At 37.9% G+C, this 25,679-nt stretch overlaps 1 protein-coding gene across 2 annotated transcripts in view; it reads left to right on the top strand.

Moving 5' to 3' along the window:
• Positions 1-25,679, top strand: part of ERC2 (ELKS/RAB6-interacting/CAST family member 2) — a 990,200-nt gene that overhangs the window by 484,937 nt on the left and 479,584 nt on the right. For both annotated transcript variants that reach the window (XM_070776467.1, XM_070776466.1), the window contains one exon: positions 1,567-1,760. In XM_070776467.1, coding sequence (XP_070632568.1) covers positions 1,567-1,760 — 194 coding nt within the window. The remainder of the gene's footprint in view (positions 1-1,566; positions 1,761-25,679) is intronic.

The following is a 25,679-nucleotide window of genomic DNA, read 5'->3' on the forward strand; positions in this document are numbered from 1 at the left end:
ATTGTATTCTATTATAATGAAACTCCGTGTACATACTAAATAATTAAAAATTAATGTTTTCTGAGAAATGTGGATAAAAAGCTGCCTGACACTGTGTTGAATTGATACATTTTTTCCAAGTCCTTTTGCATAGTTGAGTTTGTGAATAAGTAAATCTTAGACTAAAGAACATGAAAGCAAATTATTCCCCATCTATCCTCATGCTTAAATAATATGTTACATGCAAAAATATCCTTAAAATAATTATTTTTTTCATAAATAAGAAACTTATTTTTCTTTATACTAATTTTTGGATTTTTTTCTACTAAATCATTGCAAAGACTGTCAACCTTCTAACAGTACTATTAGTCTTAATTTTTCTAACCATGCATGATTCATTTGACCCCACAGTAGTTGTAGCTTGCTTGCCTTGTTTTTTCCCTGAAAAAAAATTTTTTTTAAGTGTATAAAAATCCAATGGACATCTGTTTTACCTGGAAGACAGCAGGGCAATTTAAGTCCTAATAAATTGTTAATATTTTATTATTTCACACATGGATTTTGGAGATATATACAAATATGACCTCTCTGAACTTTCTGTGTTGAATGTGCACTGTTGTTAAACTACTTGTTTTTTCCCTGCCTGCTCTTTGAAGAAGTCAATTAGGAATAATGGGAAACAAGGGGTAGGCAAAACATTGCAGTGCAGTGTTATTTTCATCTGTCTGGGAATATTTCAGCCAAAAGTTTATTTTGGGAAAAAAAGAAAAAAGCCGTAACACACTGTCACACACACACAAAGCCACAAATACTTTGGCTGCAAATTATTCTGCAGTATTGTTACCGTGTTGTTGCCTGTGTCTGTTCTCGTGTGTAAAGCTGCCCTTCACCATTACCCCTCTCATGCATGTGTTTGCGGATTCTTGTCTGTGTGCTTGTTCATGAACGAGCTCATCCTCCTCCCGGTTCAGGTTAATTTAATCAAAAGAACAAGAATGTATGGGTATGACTGTTAGCTGGAAAGGCCTTCTGCATTTTCAAGCCTTTCTTTCATTCTGCATCTTCTGCTGAAATTTCTCAGTGGAATGAAATGTTCAATGATCAGTCATCCAGTCTCTTATATGTTACCTGGCTTTACACATGCCCTTGATGATTCTTGGAGAAATAATTTAATATTGCTTTATCTCAATTTCTCTGTATTGGAAAAGGAAGCTGTTGGTATGAATCACTTGCTTGACTGTGAGGAGTTGAACTGTCTTAGTTCCTTGCCAAAACACCAGAAATAAGCATATTATTGTCTCTACCTCCACCAAGCCCCCATTTCTTGTAAGGGAAAAAAAAAGCAAAAAGTAGCATCATTTAATGAAACAAAATAACAACAGTAAAAGAAACCCACCTTAAAAAATCAAGATTTTTAAAAAATAGCTGGAATTTATGATTTTTCTATTTTGCCTTTTAACTGACAGTATACCCATAATTCTTGATAATTTTTTTTTCCAAAGTTAATTTCTGGGCCATTGGTGACTGTATTGTCTACTGTTCTAAATTGTTATCTTAACTACATTCTTTAAAAATATAATGTTGAAGGCTCATAATATTGAAGATGACTCAAGGATGAACCCAGAATTTGCAGACCGAATGAAACAGCTTGACAAAGAGGCATCTTACTACCGTGATGAGTGTGGCAAAGCCCAAGCAGAAGTTGACCGGTTGCTGGAGATCCTCAAGGAGGTGGAGAACGAAAAGAATGACAAGGACAAGAAAATTGCAGAACTTGAGAGGTAAACTTTGCAGTCATGTTGTAAATTGTCAACAGAGAGTGAACATTAGCTGCTTAGTTGTCCATCTCAGGGTGTGGTAAATTTGGAATGTACATTCATATTTCAAGGAAGAAACAGATTACTTATAAGGAACATAGCTTGTAGGGATAATGTTGTGTTTCTGTGAGAGACTCAGAAGTTGGTTGGGTTATCTTTTGAGGGCTTATATACTTCTTCGGTGTTTGCAAAAATAATTATCAACTTTCTTGAGTGATATCCATAATCTAGCCTTTGGGTCAGCAAAGTGTGTAAGAGACTGAAGCTGTGACTACCTGAAACCTCGGTTTTTTCTTATCAAAAACAAGCATTTGTCATTTAGGTTTAAGCATAGAATATGGAAGAATATAGTTGGGAGTTCTTTCAAGACAGGGGAAATGAAAAGGAGCTCATTTCCTTTGGATATCTTTTAGCACACCACAGCAAATTCATCTTGGAACTTATCTTTTAAGAGGACCTTATGCCATTTGGTAAATAAATATGTTTAAATAAAGTCTAAGGCAGGCTGAGTTGATAGCAAATTATGTCTAAAAACAAAGAGGATTATATCAGGGTTCCAGAGTAATTAGATTTTCAGATAAATCTATTGTATTTATGTATAGTACTCTAAATTTAAGCTTTCTATCAATGCTTTTTCCTATATTTCATGTAAGGAAAGAATTTCTGAATAATCTTATGTAACTCCATTACTTCTGAGGATTGCTCATTGGTTCAGCAGTAAGGCAGAATTTGTCTTTCCTAGATTCAGTCCATATGGAAGAGGTCAGCAGATTTTGAATAAATCAGTGAATGTTTGCCAGCTCTGATCAAGACACTCGTGAGGCCCTAAAGGACCTCAAGGCATACGCAGAATAGCTCTCTATGACCTTGTATTTAGACAGATCGTGATCTTTAGTGACAGAAAGACCCGGGTTCAGGTTTTGCTTCTGCTTCATGCCATCTGTATGACTTTGAATCTTCTCAGAAGTAAATCTCTAACAACCTATTAAAATGTATCACATTTTGCAGGGACCAAGTCCTGGTGTAGGGTGAGGCGGTTATATCCTTATGAACACCTGAATGCTAAAACAGATTCTCAATATTATCTAGCTCTGGATTAAATGGATGGGTTGATTCTTGATAAAATTTCAACATTTTAAAAGTTAATGTGTAATGTACCCAAACTCCAAAACATATTTCATTTAAAAATCTTAGCATTAGTTTGATGGTAATCTGATTTTTGTTAGCATGACCCATTTTAGAAATTACATCAAGACTTCCTTTCTGGTAAGAGTACAAATTAAAATCCTTAAGGGTCTCATTTGAATTTCAAAGTGCACAAGTATTCATTCTGCCAGCCTACTGATTATTAAAAATACTATTAATTTAGATGTATCTACATGTCTATTTTGGAACTATATTTTAGGACCAAATTTTTTTCTCAAAAAGATACTTTGAAATTACAGGGACGTTATGATCATGTCTTTCTTATTGCTGAGAAAATTGAGACTTTGAAAGGTTGAATGAAAGATTTGTCCTGTGGTCAGAAAAAGAGAAAAGTGTAATGTAGGTTTCCTGACTCCTAGTCCACTTCTCTGAGAAGTAAGCCATAGAGAAGATGCCCTAGATAATATTACTAATAGTAATTATAATCATAATAGATGATATATATTTTTATGCTCACAGTGTACCAGTTACTGTACTAGGCACTTGACCTGCAAATACTATGTAACATTTAATCCTGCCCACAACACAGGAAGTCTCATTGTCATTACTTTATAGATGAGAAAGCATTTTATGGATTAAGTGACTTCCTCAAGGTTGTGGAGTTTATAACAGTCAAAGTCAGGATTTGAACCCAGGTCTGACAGATGAGCGACTGAGAACAGTCCCATCCAAGAATGGGCCAGAAGGAAGAAGCTAGTCCAGTAGCGCTCAGCAGTCACATAGCTGGCCGAGAGGCATGGCTGTTGGCCCGTGGACATCTGCTTCATCTTTACTACCTTTCAGGAGAGAAAGTGATGTGCCCCACATTTTGAAGGCATTTTTCTACACTAAACCAGCCCTTCAGAACTGTAATTGAAAATCAGGATCAGCTACTATAAATATTTGCATAAAATAACATAATTGTCTAGTTGGACAAACAGGTCTTACTTAGCTGGACGTTATTGCCATTAAATCATCAAGAATATTCACGTTTTTATTTCCTCAATATGGAATGTATTAAAACAACAGTGATTTTACAGGCATTTATCTTTATGTACTTTCTGCACATTTTCTTTATCTCTGCCTTTGCCTCTCCTTAAATCTGATGCCTCCCAGGCACTGTAATTCATAAAACGTGTGGTGGGACTTGACTCCGTCCCAGTTCTCTGCCTGCCTATGTCTCACGTCCAGAAGCAGAGCATAGTCTGGGAAATGTCTGAGCCCAGACCCAGAAGGAGGTGGGGGGTGGAGACCAAGAGGGGAAGTTTCTTGGGAAAAGGAGAGCTCAGCCTTGGCCTGCCTTTCTGACGCATTATCTGCTCGGTTACATGTGTATTCTGACCAAGGCATCTTCCTCGAGTTGTCAGATAGTCCTTTTCAAATTGAGCAGTATCTCTATTTGCTGGCTTAAACTACAAAATTCATACCTCATAATGTTGGGAACTAAAGATTACTTAGCAATGTGACATATATCTCCATTTTGGAGTCATAGAGGAGTGTTTGCAATTAAGTTTGTGATTTTGAAAACCAAGAAATTGAACTTGAAATAAATCTGTGGTCTCTGGTCTGTAATGTGACCTACCAGAGCAAACAGACCTTTTTAAAAAAGCAGCTTGTGTTCTAAAATACTCCAGAACTTCAGTCATGTGCAACGCAAGGTATGGGGTTAAGAATAACTCAAATGACACTGACACTGGCCTACTTCTTTCTCAGAGGGCAATTTGTGTTTGCTTTCTTTTCTGTTAATATTCTAGTTTTTTTTTTTTTTTTTTTTTTTTTACTTTCTCCCTGATAAAACCTTCTAAATAGCACATGCCTGGTACTTATATGGATGCATTTACCTCTGAAATTCCACATGAATGATGTTTTTCACAGTCATTAAAGATTCTGCTTTTCAAAGTGCATATTGCTCCAGTGTGGTCCCCATGTGCCCTTCTGTGCATAAACTCTTGGACTTGATGCTGATGGCTCAGTAGGAGTTTCTGCCTTGGACTGCAGGCTGCTCTGGGGGCAGTGACACAATGTAGCTGGGGGACTTTGAGTAGTCCCTGAGAGTTGGTCCAAATCAGGCCAAAGTCTTTATGTGATCACCAATGATAGGTATCTTGTATGTGCACAATCGAGTAGCTAATTCATTAGAGGCAATGAAATATGTAGTCTTCCTGTGTCATTGCCCATCAAGGTCTCTAAGTGTTTTATTTAGAGTTAAAATTAATCCTTTAGTGCCTTAGGGGAAAGAGAGAGGCAGAGTCTGTCAAACAAAGCTTGCTGCCACAGGATTTCTGGCATCTCACCATGGGAACGAATCAGTCAGGCGACCTTTGATGTAATTATCTTAAATATGTTAGGGGCTTTGTCAGTATTTGTCTAGAGGGCAAGGAATGCCCAAATTGAGCCCTCGATCACATCCCTCCCCACTGTGAAGAGGAGAGCGGGTCTCACAGGAGATTTTTACTCCTAAAACATAACATCAGAATAGAAAACAAGATAGCATTTAATTATCTGAATCAGGACTAATGCTACCAGACATTTGGACAATGAGAAATTATGTTAGATGCCTAAAAGTACCTTATCTAAGGTTGAGAAACAGACTGTTATTTTTCCCTCTGAATTTTCTCAATAACATGCTGACATAATTTCTTTGCTTCCTTTCAGAACTCTTTTCACAAAATGTAAACTTAAGCTTATTTTTTTTTAATTATGATAATATGATCTAGAAGTCTCATGGTACATGGAAGAAACTTGATACCAGTTCTATTTGTTTTGATATAAACTCTTCTTTCTAAGTAATTTCCATTAATGTTTGTAAATGCATTTGAAGGAATTTCTTTAAGAAAAAGTGGTAGATGGTTTTATACCAACCCTAGCCTATAAGCCTTTTGGGGAAGGTCATAGATATCACAGATACCTTTGAGGCAGCAAGGGAAACTAGGGTCCCTTGAAAAAAGCAACTAAATCTTAAATGTTTGCTGGTTATTTTAGTTTAGGATTCCATTCCTTAAAGGTTAGCCATGGACCTCAGTTTGATATACCCCTGAAAGATTTGAAACATCAGCTGGGGCCAACATCACTAGAGTGCCCACAAAGACCGTGGCCTGACTTAACTCTTATATTTGATCAGTTCTACATTTGTTGTCATGAAACACTCTGTAGGGGAGTTTCAGACACAAAGCATTGGCTCAATGCTTTCACCAAGAGTTTAATCTAGAATGTTCCACTTGATTTTTATCATTATAGTCAATGCTGTTTTCCTCTGAAATGTTTTTGTTTAAGCTTTCTCCTGAAGATTTGTTTTGCTTTTCATTTTTGTGTGAAATGCTTCAAACTACTTCTTCATAGTATGGCATAATGGGGTCCCACTGAGCAGATAGCTAATCACGTATTTGTTAATCCACTTGATTTTTTGCAAAGGGTATTTTATAGGTTAAGAAAATGAATGCCTTCTATGACTTCTGTGGTAGCTGGAAGAGGATGTAATTTTGTTTTTCTTTTAATTCTTGCTTTGCACAAGAGACTTTATTTTTTGACAGATTAGAAGGCCATGTTATATATTCTGCTATAAATTAGTTATCCAGTGTCTGGATATTTGCAAAGATGAAGTCTGATCCTCATTTTCACAACTGAAAAAATTGCTCTCAGCTTTGGAAGATAAGCTGTCTTGTCTTGGGAGGCTGATAGGCAGGTGGCACCTCACCTGAAGGTGTCCTCATAGTCTTTGATCTTGCGAGGTACAGTGCCCTGTGAGCATCTGAAATGTAAATCTTTAAATAGAAAGCCAGATTGCTCAGGTCCATCTGGTTTTTAACAGTGAAGGAAAAATATCTCATAGGATATAGTCTTCCAACTTACTGGTTCTAGTAAAATCTTTCTGATATAAGTGCTTACCACTTTTCTAATACCTTAGTAATTTCCATTTCAGTTTATTAAATAATAAAAATTTACACACACACAGATAGGAACTTTTTATATAAATATTCATCCAGAAAAGGGCAGATTTTGCCATTGGGTTGCTGGAATACACCTCTGGTTCACATCAGTGCTTGAGATTATGTGAATGACAGACTGGTTTCTTGCATGTAATAATTAATATAATTGCTTACAATGTGTGCCAGGCTTTTGGGTGGTAATATCAGATAAAAGTCGCTTTATTGTCCTTCATTTGGTTATGAAACCTGCTAATGTAACTTCTGTTGGCTGTATGTTTAAAACTAATGCGTTTCCTTCCTTTTATTCTCTTTTGCTATCCCTTTTCCTTTCTGCTTATCCTCCAAATTGCCGCTTTCACCCTTGCTCCAATCAGCTTGACTCTCAGGTCAGTACTTTCAGTTTTTCTTCTAACCGCCTTTCTCGCCTAAGCTCAATTTATTGCTTGCACTTGTTTAACAAACACATTTCTGAAATGGTTTTCCTCTGGCAGCCACTTTTTTTTCCCTTCATTTCATGCCATGCCTAAGGAAGGTTTACTTTATGAGAAGACTGTATAGGTGGGAAAAGGCAAAGAAGATGATGAAAATGGATCACTATTGGATTATTTGATACTTTCTCTTCCTGGATTATAAAATCAGTGAAAGAAATCATTGTGAAAGCTCCCAAGTGCATTTCTCCTGAGCAGCTCAGAAAATTAGCTACATGATGTTAAACCTTGGAGCAGTGGAAAAATCAAATGCAGGATGCTAAATTTAACCTAGGAGAACAAAAGATTTGCTCATGATGCAGCAGCTTAAAAGCAAAATTTAATAGTGCAAACCATTCAGACTTTTCGCTTAATAAATCACTGTGTTTTGAAAGATTTATAATACTTTTTGTAAAGTCACTTTTGAAAATTATCAGTGTGTTAGTAACATATTGTACACACATGTTATTTCCTGTCATTGTTTTGGTTATAAACTTTTTAACTTCATTTTTATTAGCCATAAGATATTCTTTAATTACCTAGGGCATAGCATATGGAGCCAAATGTAAAACTAGATTCATTGTTGACTGTGTGCACCCCAGTATTAAGAAGCAAAGTGGACATTTTGTTTGAAAATACATCCCGGGTTTGCTTTCTCTAACACAGGGGGCTCAAGTCAATAATTGGTTCTTCTTTAAGTCCAGCAAAACTTTTCATTTCAATGATACATAATAATATCCAGTGATTTCTTTATCATTCAATCAATGAGTATGCTACAAGATGCTCATTGTATGATCTGGGCTACCTGGACTTTAAAAAAAAGATTTGAATTAAGAATCATAAAGCTTGCCTCTGAAAAGAGAAGCTATATTATTTTCTTTCCAGTATTCGGGCTATGCACCTCTGTATTCTGTCCACTGCTCATCACCTAAGCCAGTAGTGAATAATTCCAAAACTAGGCCTCCTACCCACACACCAGTTCTCCCCACCCACCACCCACTGCCTGCTCTAAACCCAGTGGTGAGGCTCATAGTCCTTGAAACTGAAACCACTGGTCTGCCATTCCCACATACCACACTGGGTGTCCCACAGGAACTGCCTTGAACTTCATCACAGTGAAGGAAGCCCGTTCTTAGTAATTCCCCAAACAAAGATCTAAACAGAGATTAAAGGCATGGCCCTACAGAACTGCTCTCAGTGAAAACCTAATGACTGTTAATTCACTTGTCGGTGCCCCTATGTGCAGAAACAGGCATAGTAATGAGAGTAGGGAAGGAGGGCCTTGGCTCCATGGCATCCAAACCCTTCCTCCAAGTTTTGGATTTGCTCATTTAAGAACCTTTAAGCTTTTCTCCTTGCCTGTCTTTTTTGTTTTCTTTCCTTTTGCCTTCCTTTAGCTACCCCTAATCTGCACCTGTTGATATTTAAACCCTTGAGACCAGGGACCCCTTTCATTCTCACACCTCAGGTTCCCAGCCTTCAGATGCTGTCCATAGGTATTTTACTGTGTCTTTTATGTGCAGGAACTGTATTGTGCAGTATTTAGTTTTCTTTTCCTTTTGTGTAGCGAATGAATGTGAACTCAGACTCTCAGAAAATGGGATGCAGGTTTAGGGCTTGGAGAGTTTGTGGGTATTAGGGGTTCTCTGGACAAGGGTGTGCTGATTGGGTTTGATAAAATGTGCAGGCCAACTCTACACTACAGTGGGAGAACCACAGTGGTCAACACAAGATTCCGATCGTTTCAACATCATCTAACCTCCTGCCCCAGTGAACACAGTGGAGAAAATGAGCAACCACTGTGAACAGTCTGTAGTTATATTTTTAGCAGGAAGACTTGGGCAGCCCTGCTTTTCCGGAAACAAGTCTGTGGAGTCCTCAAAATTTTCTGAGCTTTGACACGTTTCCAGAGTTAACTTTGCTTTTTCCCAACCCCTTCCAGGTTTATCAGTTAAGACAAAATGAAATGTAACAATTGAATACAGGATCTCTGGCCTTTGTGCTTTCTTTATATAGTGCACAGTTGAGATACCACATATTTGTGTTTGTACATGTACATATATATGTGTATACATTTATCATATATATTTTATAAATATCTGATCTTTCTTACTGTAAAAGTATGTAGTCTGCCCTGTGGCTCTTTATCTCCCAATCCAAAGTTTGAAAACGTCACTAACTCTTGGGTCTTGCTATGGACTCTATGAGAAATTCTCCCTTCCATCTATTTTTAAAAAGTGGTCTCATTTCTTTTTCAAACTCTGTGTAGATGCTCATGCTTAAATTCAGGTAGACAGATGTTAAGTATTCGGTTTGGTAAAATGCAAATGTCATATTCTAAACCTATTTAGGGTCTTGCTCCAGAAAACTCCACTTCTCTCAAGAACCTCTTTACCCACAAACCAGTGGGAAGCTAGAGAAGTTTAGAGAGATCCTGCTTTGTACTCAGGGGTGGGTTTATGTGATGTGTGCTCATTTCTAGGAACTATTTGTGAGATTAGCCTGTGACTTATGAGAGACGAGATTATCTAGGTAAATATATGTAGCAGTTCACCAAAAAAAGGAAAAGTATCCTTAGGGATTCAGTCCAAAATCCTTCCAGAGAATCAACGAAGTCAAACCAGAAAGTGCAGGCCTCTCCTGGCCTTTCCCAGCCTCCAGTTTGCTATGGATGCTCGGTCAGCTGCTTTATTGTTTGTGACTCTGTATCCCCTCTTGGAGAGGAAATAGCTGTTTTTGGAGTGGGTTTTCTGGGATTCTTATTGCATATGTCTGATGGAGGGGCTGTTGGTGAGGGGCCTTGTGCATCTCCCTGACAAGCAGGCTCGAGCTGATGGCTGGCACCTGGCAGCAGGCGTGAGCTCATTGTTACAATCTCTTCAAACACTTCTATCAAAATAAACTCTTTGTAATGTTTCCCCAGAGTTGAAAATGGTACTCTCAATTCTTCCTTCTTCTTGCAAAAGATTAAGTTCACTACTCCTGGACCTCAGAGGCCTGTTGCCCAAAGTAATAATGAAAAATACCTTGCCCAGAGAATCCTGCAGTTTGCTCTTTGCTAGGGTCAGTTCTTGGACCCATTACCTCCACAAAGACAGAATAAATACCTCCTGTGTGCTAGGCAGGGCACTACATGCTGGCCTGGCATTTCAAAGAATACCTGATGAAAAACTGACCAAACTGTTTAGAAATGCTATGTGTTACATTCTTCATTTTTATATTCACAATGCACCTTGATATTAGTAATAATAACAGAAATAGCAGCAGCAGTAATAACTGAACACTAGCTAAATGCCAGTACTGATTTAGTCATTTTGAGTATTATTTACTTCTCATAACAACTGTCATTTCTTGCATATTATAGAAAAAGAAACTGAAGTTCATAAAATATAAATATTTTGCTAAAGTTAATATAGCTAGTAAGCAGTGGTATTGGGGTTCCTCTCCAAAAACTAATCCTTTCAGATTTACTTAAAAAAAAATTTTTTTTTTGGCCACTTCTCCAGTTGCATAGTAAAGACTGTGAGAGGCCGGTAGGAAGTAAACTTGTGCAACTGTGTTTAATCCATGATTTCCCAAATGCCGTGTTCATAGGTTGTATCCCATGAGGCATTTGAGGGGACTACTGTCTGTTATGCAGCCAGCCTTTTCCTTCATCCTGATTTCATGCCCTCCCTCCCCGTTCTCCCCACATTCCCTATTCTGAGCTGGTTCCTTGTGCACAGATCCTGCCCTGGCAGGGCCACCTGAACTCTCATCTCCTCCCCGAGTGCCTCAGGCAGAGGCAGTTCTCCCTGTCCTGATCTCCTCAGAGCTTTATCGAACGCTTTTCCTTGACCCGTGTCATACCCTAGCTTGAATTAGGGTAATCATTGCACTGTGTCTCCCAGTAGACAGTGGCCTCTCTGGCACTGCATGAGTCTCCAGCTGCATGTGGAGCTGTGCCACACACTGGAGGTGGCAATTCATACTCCTGAATGTTGTTGACTGCATGTCTGTTGAAGAAAGGAACTTCCATTAGCTTTGTCTCACTTCTACCCTTTACGTGGTCCTTACAGAGACTTGCCGGTCAGCTTTTTCTGGAGGTTGAGTTGACTGCCCTGGATATCATGTCTAGCTTCAGCAGGAAGCTCTAAGAAAAGATGAGTGGTACTGGTTTTCTATCATCAAATAAGATGCTTGAAATTTCAAGAAAAATAAAGACACAAGTAAAAGGGGAGGGAAAAGATCTCTTTCTGAACTTGACCTCATTCTCTCCTTCCCTTCATCCCTCCTTTCTTTGTTCCCTCTTCCCTCCCTCCATATTCCTTTTCTCCCCCTTCCTCTTTTCCTCCATGCGCCACCCCCCACCCCCCGCACTCCTTTCTAGACTATTCATTAAAAATCCTTCTCCATGCAAGGGTCTGTGCTGGGTGTCAAGGATATAGCATGACTCCCTCCCCTCACTGAATTCAAAGACCAGTACTTCCTATAAGGAAGGATTTGGCCACTAAGAAAAATAGTTTGTGCCATTTATACTAATAACTGGAAAAACTAGGTTTCAGGTGTTTTTAAAAATTCCTTTTCCTGTTGGCGTTGAGGAGGTTATCCACAGGTCAGAAAATCATTTCCCTCTTTAAAGCTGCCTTATACTATTGCTGACATTTCTGGTGAAGTGTCAGAAAATTTTATGCCCAAGCAGAACTGGTAGAGAGCCAGAAATCAGTAGATTTTGCTTTGGGTGCAAATATTTTATTGAGGATGGAAAAAAGTTGTTTTCTCTGATTTACAGCTCCTGCAAACATAAAGTGGGATCTATATTTAGAAATGGTTTTGAACCTTTGAGATGTAGCCAGGGATTGGTTCTTGCACCTTTCCGAGCTGGCCTTGGTGGGACTTGCCATGGCTAATGTTTTGCTGAGCCAGCTCCAATTTGTAGAACTAGGACTTTAAACTCTGTATTATTTTTACTGTTTAACTTCTGCTTAAGTTCTTGCTGTGGCACTCCATCTGTACCTTCCAGAATAGTGAATAGGATGGAAGGAACGCAATTTGCATTGTAGTGTGAATATTTTATAGTGCAGTGTGTTTCCGAGGTTCCTCGAAATGAGTAAAACCATTCTTAACTTGCAGATCTGTTAAAACAATGACAGCAGGAAAATCAAGAGAGAGTCCTGGGTAGGCCTATTAAGTCCTGGCCCCTGAATAAGAGATGTCAAGTTGGTAGAGGTAACGATTCATTTATATTTTTTCAAAATCTTTTCTTTTCCCTTTTCCTCCCCCTGCTCCTGGCTTTTGGTTGGTGCTACCATATGGATGAATATCAGCAAATAGTAAATCTCTCAAGATCTGTTAGCCTTTTTTGTAAATGTTGAGAAGGGGAAGGAATTTTAGAAAAATGGTTTCTCAGTATTATTATAAATCACTTTCTAGAAAAATAATATCTTGTTTCCTTTATATGGCTTTTCTTATGAAATGTGAATTCTGTCACTTCATTACCCACAATACCAGCCTGAGCTGTAGAGAAACCTATCCACCTAGTGACTGGAGCTTTCTTCCATATTGGGTAAAGGTGCTTGGACTTTTCACACTGTGTAATGTCACATTTATGTGAAGCCTACATTTTGGGGGAACCTGTTTAAAAATGAATGGGTACTGAGTGTGTTCCTCTGAAGAAACTACTTTGTCATTGATATATCTAACAAAGGCTTTGGAATTTTCCTTTGAAGATAATTCTGATGATTTCAATATTTCTCAGTCTAAATTTAATTAATACTATATAGTTAAAATCATTTATAATATTAAAAATATAATAGAATTGTCATCATACTGTCGCTTCAGTCGTTTCCAGCTCTTTGCAACCCCACGGACTGTGTAGCCCGGCAGGCTCCTCTGTCCATGGGATTCTCCAGGCAAGGATACTGGGGTAGGGTTGCTATTTCCTTGTCCAGGGAATCTTCTAGACCCAGTGATCGAACCTGGGTCTCTATGTCTCCTGCATTGGCAGGCAGGTCCTTTAACACTAGAGCCACTCTTTGTTTATATAATATTAAATAAATGTAAAAAGTAGAATAGAATAGTAAGGCAGAAATTGGCTGGTTTTTCTAGGGATGCAACTATTTAATGGAGATGGAAAAAAGTTCTTTTTCCTAAATCGCAGCTCCTGCACAAAGTGGGTTATATAGAACCATTTTCAGTAGAAAAACTTGAGAAACTATAGAGTAGGTGGGAAAAATGGGAAAATGGAAACAAATTTCCCATTGAAGAATCTCTTTTTGCTCCTTTTTCAGCCCAGGAACAGTGAAACTTAGGTTTTAACTCCAATTTGCCCATTGATTTTTTTTCTTCCATTTTTTTTCTAATTGGTAACATTGTTAATATAAGTGTTGTCATTATTGGCATGTACAGCTGTGTATACAATAACTTATGCTTTACAATAATTTTTTTCAAGGAAAGCTGAAAACGTGTGATTCTCACAGCGTGTTGAAGAACTGTACTATTTCTTGTAAGACCCCATACATAATTGGGAAGATGTAATGTGAATATAAGTAACCCTTGAGACATTTTAATGTGGGGTAAGAGCAGAACTTCATACAGAGAATTGCTTTCCAAAATTCTATTTCATGTCCTAGAAAAATCTATTTAGAAAGTTTTGAGAATGTAATCACCACCTTTCTCAGATGGGAAGGTGAAGTAAGGGAATAGTCTCTCTCTGGTTTTTGGTATTGGTCAACTGGAATATTCCCATGGCTGGACAGATCTCGACGTGATGTGTGAGTTGAAGTGTAAGAGAGTGGTTTTAAATTTAACTTCAGAGTCCTCTGCTATTTAATCATATGTCAGTTTGATGGTTCCAAGGACAGCATGATACGTTGCTCACAGATAATTACTGTGGAGAGAATGAGTTGGTATAATAATGAATAGCTGGAGAATCTTCTGATAACCTGTGATGAGTGGGCCTTGGTGAGAAACACTCACTGGGCAATTGGCACATAGGTGTCCTATCACTTTGGTGAGTGTGGGTGCTCTTCTGCTAGTTTAACATGCAAAGTAGGGGCTTTTTAGGGATTCTTGAGCAGATAAAAAAAGCACTACTCTTCGATTTTACATGTGTTAGCTATCCCAGACCTGCTATTACTTTATGTTAGCATTTCACTCATAATCCAGGTTATCCAAACTGATATTTGTTGTCAGAATATTACATATAGAAAATTAAATAAACTCGAACCTAAGAAACACATTGGCATTTCTGTGGAATGCCAGACACAAGTCCTCATGTCTTTAAGCTTATCCCCGTGTCTGTAAAATGGAGACAGTTGTATTACAGCTCCTCTCATGAGCTTACAGTCAAGATACATGTTCAGTGTGGAGCACAGTCTGGCACAGAGTAGATGTTCATTAAGTGGTGATGGTTGTGGTTGTCATGGTTATGGACATGTTGAAGGTTATCCTGCTGAGAGTAACAGGGAGTTCGTGCAAGAGAGAAGTAGAAGATGATCCTGTCGAGGCAGCTTCCTTTGCTTACCTAGTTGGAAATAACTGAGTTGCTGGGATAAAGACTGTAGACTTTTTTTTCCCATTAGGCACTGAGAGATTTTGAGGAAAAGGTTAAAAACAGCATCATTCTTCTAAATACTGAATGTGTTATTCCTGAGAGATATGAACACGTGAACTAGAAAATGTCATGCTTATTGAAAAGTAATGTATTTATATGTATGTGTTTACACACACACACACACACTCACACTTATAAGTTAATTGACTCAATGCATGTTTGTCTTACAGAAGGTTGTCTTACATTAGGTTTTTCTTAAACTAGGAAACTAGATAGCCATGATTTGGCCAAAACCTTTTTATATCCATGCATAAAAGTACAGATACTTAGTTCAGAGGACAGGCCAAGTACCCAACTGTGTTCCTTCATCCATTTATTTTCTTTATTTATTAACTTATGCACTTTCATCAAGTAGTAATTGTATGTCTGCTTTGCTGCAGGTATAACTAAAACAGTTCCTGAAAGTAGCATCTAGAGAGATGGAAGCAAATAGATAGGATTTGTAGTATATTTATGCATGTGCCATAGTATAATATAAATTATTCTGCACATAAATTTCATTTATTTTAAACAAAATATCTTTACAGATCTTCTCATATTCATACATAAAAGCTTTCTGTTCCTTTTTACCTCTATACACAGTTCCATTGTACGTGTCTCCTCCTAAAGGACTTATAGATTGTTTCAAGTCTTTCCCTTTCATGCAGACTGCTATGATTAATAACTGAGTAGACTTAATTTCCTATATATGTATATATAGGAATATATCTGTAGGATAAATGTATAGATGTGAAATTTTAAGGACAGTACATTTCTAGTTTTGCTACATTTTGCTGGTTGCCTTCTACAGAGACTAAACCATTCAGTCCTATGAGCAGTATGTAAGATTGCTTTCCCCCCCACCCTTACATTAACTCTGTCTATGCCATGTGGTTTGTAAGCTTTTTGATCTCTGTCAGTGTGGAAGGTGAACCATGGCATTTAGGTGTATTTTTCATTTGCTTTTATTTTATTACCTGTGAAGTTGTTCATCTTTAAGTATGTTAATTATTTGACATATGTGTTTGTTGGCCTTTTTCTTATTTATTTGTAGAAGCTCTTTGTATATTACAAAAATGACTCGTTTATCTGTAATTTGAATTTTAAATGCTCCCCCAGCTACTTTGTCTGTTTTTGTTCTTGTTGTTGTTGTTATACAGAAATATTAAGAACATTTTGAGATAGTCAAATGTATTCAGTATTTTATTTAATGTCTTTTGAATTTTGTGTCATAGTTAAACTCTTCCACACAAGAGTATATGAACAATTGTCCTGTGAATTCCTTGGTATTTTTATGGTTTGATTTTCTATATTTAGTCTTCAGACCATCTGGAATTTATCTTACTCTAAGGTATAAAGTATGGATATAACTTTATTTCTTTTTAGGTCAAGTGAAGTTTAAATATCACTTCCTCTGTTTGCCTTTAACTGGAGCTAGCCCAGTCCAGGTTAGCTTTGTCTCCTACAAATTCTTGTAACTTCCCAGTAGAACATGAGGCACAGTCTTAATTCTTGTTCAACGTTTGTCTTTTAGTCTAGAGTGGAACTTCCATCTGGAAAGGACCTGTCTTAATTCATACAATGCCTGTAAAATAGTGGACACTTAATAAATATTTATAGAATGAATTAATAATGTGAGTTGTAAAGATCTGAAGTTATGAGGAGGTAGAAATTATGATTAACCAGAAGCTATGGAAAAGGAATGCAGAAAGGAGTGTGAGTCACTGAGGCTCACATAGAGGGGAAACCAAGTCAACAGGGTGGTGGGAGGTTAGCTAACCCTTGCTATACAGGACAATAAAGCAGCCTTGTGTGGAGAGTCACTTGGATCTCAGATGGCTTTTCCATACCCTGCTCTCCTGCTCTTTGAGATCCAGGCAGAATATCATTTTTTTCATCTTCTTCTTTGGAAGCTTAATTTCTCAGCTTTCCTGTGGTTCAGTGAGACTTACCTACATGATTGAGATGGTTGCAGGATGTAGGGACAAGCGTGGAAACTATGTCAGGAGAAGAACAGAAAATTTTTGTCCAGGCTGTGTTTTAGATGTTTTTTGATGGCTAGGTAGGCCTGTCCAGTAGGCATGTCGGAATGAAAAATCTGGAACTGGAGAGTTGAGGCATTACCCATGGAAGAGTATGGCAAATTCTATATGAATGTCTTGGGCATTCAGAAGAGTAATGACTGGGAAAATTTCTATGAACATGATAGTGTTTGTACTGGAACAGAAAAATGGAAAAGATTTTATCAGATAAAGAACTAGGTGAGGAGCATGAGCAAAGACAGAAGAGGCGGGAGGTACAATGCATGAGAATGGGTTTCTGTAACTTAGGCTCTGGAGCAGAGGAGGAAGTGAACAATAAGGGTTTCCCTGGACAGGGAAAACCTTGAATGCTTAGCTAAAGGCTTTGAACTTTATGAGCCTGGGAAGAGCATAGTCAGGTGTATCTTCTAGAATGATTAATTCTGTAACAACTCTGTTGTGGAAGGGTAGGCAGTAGCCCAAGCTGAAAGAAACCACAGCACTGAAACAAGGTGGTGGCCATAGAGGCTAGGAGGCGGCAACAGGTTTGAGAGATGCAAGGTTAATTAATAAAACAAGCAAGCAGATAAAACACAAACATCAGCAGCCTATATAGTTTAACAAGAGCCAACAAGACAGGAAAAGCAAGCAGATGAAACCTAGCTACTATCATAGTAGGAAGAAAGTAAAGGTGTGGTGACAGATACTTTGCTCAGGCAGTCTGTGGTTGTACCTGTTGCTGCTATAGCAGCAGAAATAAGAAAAGACTTAGTTGACTACTTATTTGGCGCTAGGCATGATGCTGTGCATTCTCCAAGGTTTATCTAACATTTTCTTTATAGAAACTCCAACAGTAGATGCCATTTGTGAAATTATTAGTCTCCTTTGTGAACTGAGGACAGCAAGGCTCAGAGAAGTTAAGTAACTTGGCTTCTATCACACAGATATTAGTGGAGCCAGGATTTGAACTCAGCTGTTCTGATTCCAGAACCCAGAATCAATCACTGTGTCCTATTTTGCAGTAAGACTTTTTGTGTTAGGATAAATTGGTTTGGCCCAGGAACTCCTGGTACTATAGGGACCACTCTTTAATGTGCTTCTTTGGGGATGGAAAGCTATTTCTTTAATACAAAGGATTCCAAGCATTGATGAAAACCTCTTATAATGGAAGTTGAGAAGTTGTTTGTTTTGGCAGTTCCAGCAGCCTTTTTTGAGCTGCTGGTCTGAGTCTTCACTCTCTCTTGAGCAGGAATGTGGGATTCCTTTTTTTGAACTGAGTTTGAGGCGGCCTGGTGAGTATACTGCCATAGAGGCAACAGCAGCTTTGTAGTTTGGAGACGGTCATCAGCTCTGGACTGGTTTCAAGAAACATGGACAGCAGAAATGGGGAAGACCTCAGACCATCCATCCTCCTGCCTGCTTAAGACAGTTCCTGGTGGGGAATTCTGGGGAAGCAGCCAAGAGAAAAGATGTATTTCCAGGAGGGGTTTTCTGCCTCTTCCAGGAATCATTCTTGGGACAGTGTTTCATGGCCCCACACAGTAAGATCAGAGAATCCCAGCAGCATAAAAGCTGCGAAGAAATGAAGTTCTTTTTTGTGATATATGATGATGTTCCTTTTGGAAAACAAAAGAGCTCTCTGATAGAGAGATGGCCCTCTCTGCAGCACAGTATCTGCATCTCCCTTGATCTTGTCTCAGACAAGTGGGAGGGTTGGCAGCACATAACAAAGACTAAGAATTCAAACTCATGAACTAGTTCCCTTGTCCAGGCAGTAATCATTCTATGGAATCATTTCTCCCTCATCATTGTTTTAGGTCAGGGTAGATATCATGCCATCAAAATACAAGGCCTTCCTCCTACAGAGTATAGAATTTTTTTTTTTTTAACTTTTAAGCCTTTAACTTTGAAGCTTTAATGACTTCATCTGTATACCTGGTAGAAAGGATCTGTGTTGGCTTCTCAGTTCTTATAGCTGCTGGGGAGAGGAGTATTTCTTCTCTGTTGTTTGTCAGTTTATTTGGTTTACCTTCTCATCTCTCACAGACTTTTTACTTTTGTCCAGTCCTCTAAAATGAAGAAGTTTGGGTAGAGTGAATAACATAGCTTTCTTTTCTAAATTTTAAGTGTTATTGACAGATTGTTATTTTATCATTATCATCAACAACTAAAAGACCATTAAAAGTGCATTAGACTTTTAAAAGACCCTATATTTTTAACATAATTTGGGGGAAAGACAATTCTCAGTGTCTTTCTTTGAAAACTCTGCTGCCATTCATTCAGCATGTTCCATGGGCCAGGGTCTATCACTACACAACAGTGATATGAAATATTTTTTTCATTCCACAACAATGCTGTAAGAAGGAGAGTAACAATTTACCATAGGCAGATGAATAAACTGTGGCTTAGTGAGGTCCTTTGTAAACTTCTCAAGGTCACTCTGGGTTTGAGCCCAGATTATCTCAAGAACAGAGGACATGGGGATACAACCATACATGGATGCTCCCTTATGTGACATAATAAAAACTGTTAAAATGTTTTCATTGTGAAGGCAGTGGGGAACAGGATTGTGTTTTAGAAGGATGCCTACCTTGTGTTTCCAATACAACCACAATTGTACTCCACCCATCCTCACGTCTACTTGGCATTTAGTCTTGGAACTGGTATAAAGTCTGCCTATTTTAAGATTAAAAACCTCCCTGGCTCATTTGTCATGTATCTAAACCACCACATTTCATTCTCTCATTTCTTCTCTCCATTCTAGGTACTGTTGTCCTCATGCGTCATTTGCAATAGCCTCTACAAAGTCACAGTCTGTCCCTCTCCTCTACTCCAGATAAAATCAGTGAGGCAGTACCCTCTGCCTTGAAGTGCTTGTTGCCTCCTCACACATTGGACCAAATAGCAGACTCTATGGCTGCTTGGCTTATGAAGACCTCTACACTCTAATCCTGGGTTGCTTTCAAGTCTTATCTTAAAGCCCAGCATACACACAGAGCCCCTCCACCTCCTCATTTTCTACCTGCTTGCATTACTGAATCTTTTCTTATTCCCTACGCTTTCTAGACCTTTCCCATCTTTCTGTATTTGCGCATATTCCTCCCATTGCTTAAATGCTGGTTTCCTCCTCATTTCATGTGAAACTCCTGCTCATGTTTGAAGTCCCAATTCACATGTCACCCTCTGATTCCTCTTAAAAATCAGTAGTTCCACCTTGTGTTCTGACAGCACTTATTCAATGTTGTAAAAAGTACTTTGTTATTTTCCAGCTACATGTTTTTCCCTTCTACTCAACTTTGAACTGTCTAATGATAAAGACAATTTCCTTTTCATCTTTGTGTCTTATTTTCCTGGAACCTGGTTATTGCTCCATAAATATTTGTTGGATGAGTAAATGGGTAAATGGATGGAAGAATTGTGGGAGAATAGATAGATTGACAGTGGAGAAGGACAGGAGCTATTTCAGTGTCTGGATAAAGAAATCAAAAGCGTGAGCTAAGACAGCAGCAGTAAGAATAGAGAGGAGGTAACTGTTTTGATAGACACTTTAAATGAAAATGGCTGATTATGGTGATCCATTTCATGTGAAGTGTTGGGAGATGAAAGGCTTATTCCTCCTTGACTCCCAATCTTGGATGACTTTGGAGGAGAAACTGCAAAGAAGTAGGGTGATTTTGGACTTGGGAGAGGGGACAGTTGAGAATTTAGTTTTTAATCTGTTGAGATTCTTTGTGGGATATCCATGCTGTGTTGTTGCGTGGACATCTGAAAATTTGAGAAACTGACGGATTCTTGCTCCTCCAGTGGATGAGGTTGCAGGTTGTTACTTGGCATTCCCTCTTTCAGCTCCACTGTCTCCCTCCGGCCCCTTTATCCACACTCCAGTGTATACATTCCTTCCATGGAAAGACGTCGAAGACATTGTAAAATATATAAAATTCTCTGTTGTATTTTCAAAACAGGATACATGTCTGTTTGTGCATTATGTATAAAAAATTTCTGGAAAGATTGGCAAAATCCCCTGATACCAGAAGTGGTTACTGGGGGAGGTGGAGAGGGTATATAACTTTTTAAAAAATAAATTCTTTTGTACTATTTAACTTTTTAAATACTAACGGGTGTAGTTTTCAAATTAAGATATAATTCATGCACCATAACATTTTCTCTTTAAAGTGTATAAATTCAGTGGTTGATGTTACATTCACATTTCACAATCATCACCACTGTCCTATTCCAGAACTAAATTTTTGTCACCTCAGAAAGAAACCCATATTCATTAGCAGGCACACTCATTTCCTGTTATTTCTTCCCTTCCCATAGTTCCTTGTCTACTTTCTGTCTTTATGGATTTTTATATTTGAAACATTTTGTATACATGGGGTCATATAATACGTGATATTTTGTAACTCATTTTCTTTTAATTAGCATAATGTGTTTGGAATTCATTCATGTTGTTTGTTTCAGTACTTCATTCCTTTTTATTGCTTAATAACATTCCGTTGTAGGTATATACCAGTTTTGTTTGTCTATTCATCACCTGATCAACTTTTGGGCTGTTTGTAGTTTTTAGCTGTTATGAATATGCTTCTATGAACACTGATGTGCAGGTTGTTGTTTGAATATATGTTTTCATTTCTTTTGAGTATATACCTAGGAGTGGAATTTCTGTGTCATATAGTAACTCTGTGCTTAACTTCTTGAGGAACTGCCAAATTGTTTTTCACAGAGGTTGTGCTAATTTTACATTGCCACCACCAACATATAATTGTTCCTATTTCTTCGCATTCTCACCAACATGTGTTATTGTTTGCCTTTTTGATCATAGGCACCCTGGAATTATGAAGTGGTATCTCATTGTGCTTTTGATTTGCATTTCCCTAATGACTAGAGATACTGAATGTCTTTTCATGAACTTATTGTCTATTTGTGTGTCTTCTTTGGAGAAATATCTATTCAAATCCTTAGCCCATTTTCAATTGTATTTGTCTTTTTATTGTTGATTTGAAAGAGTTATTTATATATACTGGATACTAGACCCTTATTATATATAGGTTTTCTTATATTTTTTTGTGTACTGGTAATTTTACACTCATATTTACCATGCTCTATTAAAAAGATTTGGCTTCCCTTGTGGCTCAGCTGGTAAAGAATCCACCTGCAATGTGGGAGACCTGGGTTTGATCCCTGGGTTGGGAAGATCCCCTGGAGAAGGTAAAGGCTACCCACTCCAATATTCTAGCCTGAAGAATTCCATGGACTCTGGACTCCATGGGGTTGCAAAGAGTCGGACATGACTATGTGACTTTCACTTTGTCACTTTATCAGAAAGATTGTCCAGTACACAATAGCTGACATTTTGAAATAATTAAGTGATATTTTAAATAATAAAATGGCAATTTAAATAATAAATTAATAGCTTTAAAAATTATTCTCTTGGGGAAAGTAAGTGAATTTATACTATTATAATATGTGGCTTACAGATTACCAGCTGACAATTTTACCTTGGCACTGCTTTTTCAAGGTTTCCATGAAATAGGATTAGGGATAGTTTACCAAATATTAAGAACTTATTCAAAGTGTAATCTAGACCTGAGACATATATAGTCCTACAAACACACATGTGGTCACTTATATGAAATAGATGCTTCCCCTCTTTTGGTGATGGCTTAGCTACATTTGAAATGGACTTTATCTTGAATATTCACTTAGCTTTTGTCTATTGATATGACCAAACTTCAAATTTTGAGCCCCTTCCAAGCAAATAATTTGCCCATTTAAATGTTCAGGGTATGGCCTCATTTTATAGTGCCATAAAACGAAATTTAAAAAGCCTCTCTAGAGAGCTGTGATTACCATTTTTTCTTTAGTTGTTAGCCAAGCTAATAAATATTCTTAGCAGTTCTGTCATCACATGTCATATAAAACTAGACCTAATGTTAAGATCTAAGAGAGGATCCCAAGTACTACAGCCTTCTATGCAGCTTGAGAGGAAGAAGTGATCCACCTGATCCATCAAACACTTGGATCTTCAGAAGCAGGGCTTAGCACACCCTCCCCCCGACTCCACGAAGGGTGTAAGAAGGGGCCCTTGAAAAGGTTTGGCTTGCTGAGGATAGTCTGGCTGGCTGCTCAGGGAAGTGAAGTTATAACTGCGTGGCCCTGGGGTGCTGTATGTTCCCAGCTGTCACTGAGGAAACACTTGGCTGTGATTGGAGATAGTCACATAAGCCTCTCTTCTACCATATAAGGCTGTCTTCCATCATATATATGTATTATTTTTTTCAAATTCCTGACCAATGTCTTTCCAATCTTCCTGCTTCCCTGGTTCCCCAGCATCCCTCCTTGGGTTCTCCAGCACAGGTTCTCTCTTTTCAAAGGTCTCCATTAAAGCCTGGGACCTTTGTCAAATTCTTGACAGCTAGTAATTCATAAAGGAAAAATGAATTACCTGAGTTTTAGCATAGGTGTAGGGCAAGAGAGTTGTTTGGAAGTGACTGCTGTAGGCTGTTAAGACAGCTACTTAGCTTTTAGGGCTGGCATGAGAGGGATGAAAAATAATGAGTTAACCTGCTAAGAATTTGGCCATTTTAATCATTAGAGTCTGGGTATACTTTGTCTCCATTTATGTGGAGTGGGGAAACAGTTATCTTGATAAGCAGGGATTTATCTTACCCCGCCTCTCAGTGGCTGCCTGAACTCAGAGTAGAATGGACTCCTTTATGTAGCAAGGGGAATGGGCATGCTTTGTATGAGTAAGAAAAAGAAAAAAACTCATTGGTATTTTTTCAAAATTCTTATCAGCAAAGAGCATTACCGAGAAATCCAATAGGGTAGCGATGACATTGAGTTTTATTCTTACCAGGAATGCACAGATGGCTGGAGTTAGAAGCTATTCATTTTTAGCACATATCTCTCATTAATGTTAGTGGAAATTACAACAGACCTATCAAAGGGGAAAAATAGAGGCGAGTCTGCTGTATCAAATAAACGGACATCATTTTTGTGCAAAGGTCGCATACTTTGAATAATTCCTTTCTGTAATTATAACTTCCTGTAGTTAGTTTATTCTTCTTTCTGAATTTGTATGTTGTCATTGGTATTTTTAATGACCTGAAGAAAAGCATTTCAGCAAACTGCCCAGGTCTGAGACTTATAATTAGTCATTGCAGCTTGTGGGATCTTTTGTAAATAACTCAATGGAGATGTGTTTCTTCATAAAAGTTCCCTTTGATTAATTACCCAGGAAATGCTTCCAGTTCATAGATATTTGTAAATCTGTATCATAAAATACTACATTCCTAACAGTTCAGTCAGTGAGAAACTTGTGATTTTTTTTTTTAAACCAGCATGTGTTTAGGTGTTGCCAGGACTTTAATCAATTTCTACCGAACAACAGTATGGAAACTAATTGCCAACAGCCAGGAAATCTAGTTCCTAGTTATTTCACCTCTATATTCGAGACAGAAACAGAAGATTCAAATTAAAATGTAGTATTTAAAAATGAAAAGAAAGTTCAAAAAGAAATAAACTCAATTAATTAAAAATGCAAGCAACATAGGACTTGAATTCACCATGGTACAAAATTTTAGTAAAAATTTAATATGTTATTTTCTAATAGCACATTGCTTTCCTTGTGGGGTGAACTTTGGATATGCTGAATTTATAGAATTTCTGGTTTCTTCAATTGGGAAAGAGGAAAATCTTTTTTACTTCTGATCTCCTCTTTGGATGAAGAATTCTGATTTTATAAGGTGATTTTATAAGTTCAACAAATGGACTTAGTACTAAGAATCATTGCATAGGGTGCAAAGTGAGATTAAGACCACTTAGCAGAGCAAAACACCTACTTTTGATAAATGACTTTATTTTTCCTACTTTACCTTGAATCTTAAATGTTTTTATATTCATCTAATTAATATTGAAGGTATTTTTTCTCATAATAGTAAAAAAATAAATAATCTGACATTACCTATTGGTATAGAAAAATCAGTTTGTATAGTGTAACTTTAGTTCTTCTGTCTAAATTACCCTATGTGAAAGTGGCTCAGTCATGTCCAACTCTTTGCGACCCCAGGGACTATACAATCCATGGAATTCTCCAGGCCAAAGTACTGGAGTGGGTAGCTGTTTGCTTCTCCAGGGCATCTTTCCAGCCCAGGGATCGAACCCAGGTCTCCCACATTGCAGGTGGATTCTTTACCATCTGAGCTACCAGGGAAGCCCTGGGATACTGGGGTCAGTAGCATATCCCTCCTCCAGCGAATCTTCCTAACCCAGAAATTGAACCAGGGTCTCCTGCATTGCAGGTGGATTCTTTACCAGCTGAGCTACCAGGGAATCCCAAATTATACTATAGGTATATTTAATAGTCATTCATCACTATCCCATAAGTGCTTTATAAAATGTTATTAAACTTCAGTTATTCCCCAAACCTTTAGCCATTCACTGGGTAACTGGTTTCCTTGGATGGTACATGAAGAAAGTTTCCTCTCATCTTTCCATCTTTCTTCATAATCTCAAAAGTTTTTAGTCTCTTGTAGAAATGCCTGCAATGCAGGAGACCCTGCTTCAATTCCTGGGTTGAGAAGATCCCCTGGAGAAGGGATAGGCTACCCACTTCAGTATTCTTGGGCTTCCCTGGTGGCTCAGATGGTAAAGAATCCACCTGCAATGTGGGAGACCTGGGTTCGATCCCCTGAAGGAGAGCATGG

Source organism: Bos indicus, chromosome 22 (genome assembly GCF_029378745.1).
Source record: "Bos indicus isolate NIAB-ARS_2022 breed Sahiwal x Tharparkar chromosome 22, NIAB-ARS_B.indTharparkar_mat_pri_1.0, whole genome shotgun sequence".
Classification (NCBI taxonomy): domain Eukaryota; kingdom Metazoa; phylum Chordata; class Mammalia; order Artiodactyla; family Bovidae; genus Bos; species Bos indicus.